This window comes from Nanorana parkeri, unplaced genomic scaffold (assembly GCF_000935625.1).
Source record: "Nanorana parkeri isolate BGI_ZX_2015 unplaced genomic scaffold, ASM93562v1 scaffold36, whole genome shotgun sequence".
NCBI lineage: Eukaryota > Metazoa > Chordata > Amphibia > Anura > Dicroglossidae > Nanorana > Nanorana parkeri.
In genome coordinates, this window is record NW_017306304.1 from 275,775 (window position 1) to 280,256 (window position 4,482).

At 38.5% G+C, this 4,482-nt stretch overlaps 1 protein-coding gene across 1 annotated transcript in view; it reads right to left on the minus strand.

Annotated features, from left to right (window-relative positions):
- Positions 1 to 3,685, minus strand: part of ANK2 (ankyrin 2) — a 168,320-nt gene extending 164,635 nt beyond the window's left edge. The window contains exon 1 of the mRNA XM_018569969.1: positions 3,599 to 3,685. Within this exon, the coding sequence (XP_018425471.1) occupies positions 3,599 to 3,670 (72 nt within the window). The 5' untranslated portion in view covers positions 3,671 to 3,685. The remainder of the gene's footprint in view (positions 1 to 3,598) is intronic.
- Positions 3,686 to 4,482: the final 797 nt, after the last annotated feature.

The window sequence follows — 4,482 nt, forward strand, 5'->3', positions numbered from 1 at the left end:
ACAAAGGTTTCCCAGAGCACCGTTGGTTAGCCAAAAAGAAAGCACAGCAGAAATGCTTGCTCTAAGGCACAATTTGCCTGAGGCCTTGTTCACACCAATGGCATTCAGGAGCAGAGTAGTAACAGACCGGATCAAAACTGCAGCCAATGTATTCCAATGGTATTTTGGGCTCTAGTTCACACCGCAGCGTTCAGTTCCAGAGCATGTAAAAAAACTGCACCATGTCCTATTTTACGTGCTCTGGAGCGCTCTGGAACGCATGCAAACGCCCTGGAACGCACTGAAAGCCCATTTTAAACTTTACCAGAAACGGAACGCATCAAAAACGCGGCAAAAAAAAGCAGGACAACCCACTGCACTGCGTGTGCAGAAACTCATGCAGATCTGGTCTGCATTTGGTGTGAACAAGCCCGAACTGAAACTTTGGACAGGACTGTTCTGATAAAGGATGAGTCCCCAAAAAAGTACACAGAGCCCTTGCAATGTGAATACAAGCCAAAGCTTTTATAAAAACATTTTTTTGCTTTGCTTTCATTTAGCCGTGACTGTAGGAAAAGTATAAATATTTACAAAACCACAATTAATTTCGAGTGGATGGAGTGCATAAGTAGGGAATAGAGAAGAGGTCCTAATGAATTCATGTAGTCAGCTTGGGGGAGTTTGAGTAGTCTGGGCCATGCAGCCACCAAGGTAAGTTGTTTCACACTGCTCCAGTTCATTAATTTGGTAGGTTTAGGGGGAAAGTATTTGTCACAGTTGCTTGGCAGACAGGGGGTCATAAGAAGAAGTAAAATGGGGTTTTGAAAAACTGGGGGAATCCAAATGGGCTGATCCCCACCCTGTTTGTGTCCTCTGGGATCTGTTTGCATTTGGGTGCCCTTAAAGGACAACTTCACTTTTAAAAAAACACATTAGTCACACTTCCTTGTTCCCCTAACCTAAACTAACCCGGAAACCTAGCTGCTTGCTTAGCTCAGCATGACAAAAATGGCCACCCCCAGTGGTTACCTGCACTGGGCTAAAATCTTCAGTACTGGCCATGCCTATGCAACTGACCCTATGGACTTGTTAAAAAACATATTGCAAGACGCTCAGTGAACTTGTCCCTTTAGGACAGTATAGTACAGCTGAGAGCAATGGTGATACACATACTTTTATGAACCAATTATCTCAAAGACCCCCTGCTGTAAATGTTTGCTGATAGTGGATTGTCTTACGAGTTATATCATTTTTAATAGTTTAAAGCTTGTATGTTTTGGAGTTTGGGGCTGCTGCAGTTAATAGAATCCATTCACACAGTTCTGGCTCAATATTTCAGGACAGAATGTTCAGGTTTGATGGGAAGCCAAGTATACTTGACATGTCATTTAGTCATGTTAATGTGTCTCACATATGATGTTTTTACTCACTCCGTGGTGTAACATTGCACCTAATGCTTAGGCCCAAAGCCAGCATTTCCCGAGAATGTGAAATAGCAAACTCCATAACCGGATACCCTTGTATTTTTCTATGTGTTTTTACGTCCTTTGCTTCACTTTGGTATAGTACAGAAGCTACAGCACATCTAGTTATCTTAATGTATTTACCTTATATGTGTTCTTATAGTAAAGAATGGAGAATGTGTGACCAGCTTCTAAACATACAACTTTTTGATATGTGATTGATTATAAGTAGGGTTGCACAGATACCAAGTACAGTACTCGGTACAAGTACGAGTACATGTACCGATACTTTTGAGCTCCAAGACTAGACTAGAGAAAAATGCAAAAATTAGGAGTAGGAGGCAGCTGTCATTTGTAAGGAGCACACGGAGCCCCTGGGATTTGTACATCTCTGTTTTAATGAATGATTTTGTTTTTATAAATATAAATAAAGGGATGCACAGATACCAGTTTTGCGAGTACGAGTACTGGTACTTGCCGAGTACTTACAAGTACTGATACATTTTTGTTTATTGTCATGTGACAGTTTTTCTAAAACAATACAGAGCAATGATTTCAGGACAGTGGTGGAGAGCCAGAGCCAGGTCCCAGCTGCAACCGCTGCAACCCTGGTAGTTCTCATGAAAATGCCAAGTATCTGCACTGGTACTCGAAAAGTATCTGTGCATCCCTAATTATAAGTCATATACTGTATATTAACACAAAATATTCACTGCTTTCTAGCACATCTATAAACACTTCCTTTCTGGACTGAGATTTGTGGTTCAAATTTTGCCAGGACAATATTTGCATGGAGTTTGCTCACACATTCTCAACATAAACTGGTAGATTTTTTTTTGTTTCTTATATAATTGTAAATTGCACTGTGAAAGAGATGGATTTTAACATTTACTTTGTATATAAGGACAACTAATAAAATAATAATACATCTGATTTCTATAACTTAAAAATATAGCATTACTATATACATGGAATCTTTCTAGCACATTTACAACAAGTAGTTTGCATACCTCTGGCTTTTATTACCCACCTCCTTCATATTGCTCATGTTTTTGGCCTTAGGCATAGGTCTCTATAGGTAGGTCTACTTACTGACAGAGAAAAATATCTGTCCGTCCCGTTTGCTTGGCTATTTCCATGTAATGTTTTTGTCTCTCTCACCAACAATATTAATTTTAAGAAGCAATTATCCCATTCAATGAAGGAATATATTCTAGGCGTTTATGTTTTACCTGAATGTTGTTGAATGACCTTATATATTTATTCAGCACTCTGCACTGATTGATGTTTTGTATCAGTTTATGTTATGAATCTAATCCATACACTTGACAATGTGGCAAGTATGCCTTAGAATTTCATAATCCCTACAAAAGTAATGTTACTAAATCAGAAAGATTTAAAAAAATGTCAATAATCACAAAATATAAATATGCAAGCCATAGTTAATTGTAAAAACTCCAGAATATGGAAAAAATAAAAACTGCAATTACAATTGAACATTTTTCACCAACTACTGTTGCTTGGAAAATATTATTTTCCTTTTATTTACGTACAGTTTATTTATTTATAGTTGATTTACAGTTTGGTAAATTTGAATCAGATTATCTAAAATATATAAAAGGACAAATACTATAGTGTTAAACGGATATAGTTTTGCATACTGAATAACATACATGATTAATAATATTCATCATGCCCCAAAACATGTGTCACGAAGGGTGATCCTTTTTATATTCAACATAGCAAAGGTACAACTAATGAAAACATAATATCACACACACAAATCTACTTCAACAACTTTACACACTGTAGTACACATATACTTCAAAGGCAAGAATGAACCTCTGGATGAATGTCCATTGTATTTGTTTGCCATAATTTTACCTGGCCTATAGGGGGGCTCTACCTTCTCCAAAGGTTTTCAGGATAAGGTATGAGAGTTCTGCAAAAAATACATACTCGTTGCATTCTTTACAGCATCCATGAAAAAGCCATGTCTAACCAATCACCGGCACCTAAATAATGCTTGTGTATCTGTTTAATATCTATCTATCTATCTATCTATCTATCTATCTATCTATCTATCTCTTTCTATTCAGCTATTCATGATCAAGTTGATAATTACAGCGGTTCCCTCTACATAAACATGCACTTACCACTGCATCCTGCTCTGAACTTCCTTCACTGTTGTATCCATAGTAGTCAAGAATTTTCTCCAGCTCTGTCATATTCCCAACATGACCAATTGATTTTCCAGTGTGACAGGTTTGGCAGAGTGCTGCATTGCCCATAACTATCCTGCCCTAAGCTATGAGGTTATCAGCCGTGTCAGTCATCCACGTGCAATCCAGACAAACGATGCTTCTTCTTCACGCTGTGGTCTACAAGTTCTCCCGTGCAGTCTATCTCTTTGCATACTAGAGTCACTTGTGGAATTCATCTCTAACAACTGCAGACATCACACAGTGACCATTTCCAATTCAGGCACGGCCTGTCTATTTTTACACCTACTAGGCCAGTTATGCATGTAAATGAGGACTAGGAGGGGGCTGCTTTTCAGTACACAGCCAGTCTTCTCAGCACATGGAGTAAAAGTCCAGCAGCATGAAATGCCTTTGCCCTGCATGTGAGCCCTATTGAATTACTGACTGTGTGCCATGTATTTCATTTTCAATACTCTCTGCCTTTCTGCTTATGTAATGAATGTTACTGATGTATTACATTTTCCCTACATAGTGTTAGTGTCCACAATGGATTGCCACATATGACTCATTTTACTTGCAAATTAATACAAATGTTTTAAAGTCAACTATTCTTTTTACTTACATATACACATTATGGGGTGATTTACTAAAGGCAAATAGGACTTTGCAAGACAGTTTTCCCTTAGTTTAGTAAATGAGGTGAAGATCTGCTGACTTTCATCATCCAATCAAGTGCAAGCAAAACCGCAGTTTTGTCCTGCCAAGCTCCTGGCAACCAGTGACAACAGTGAGCTGGGTGAGACGTCAGAGAGAGGTAAGCATCAGCAAACCCCCCC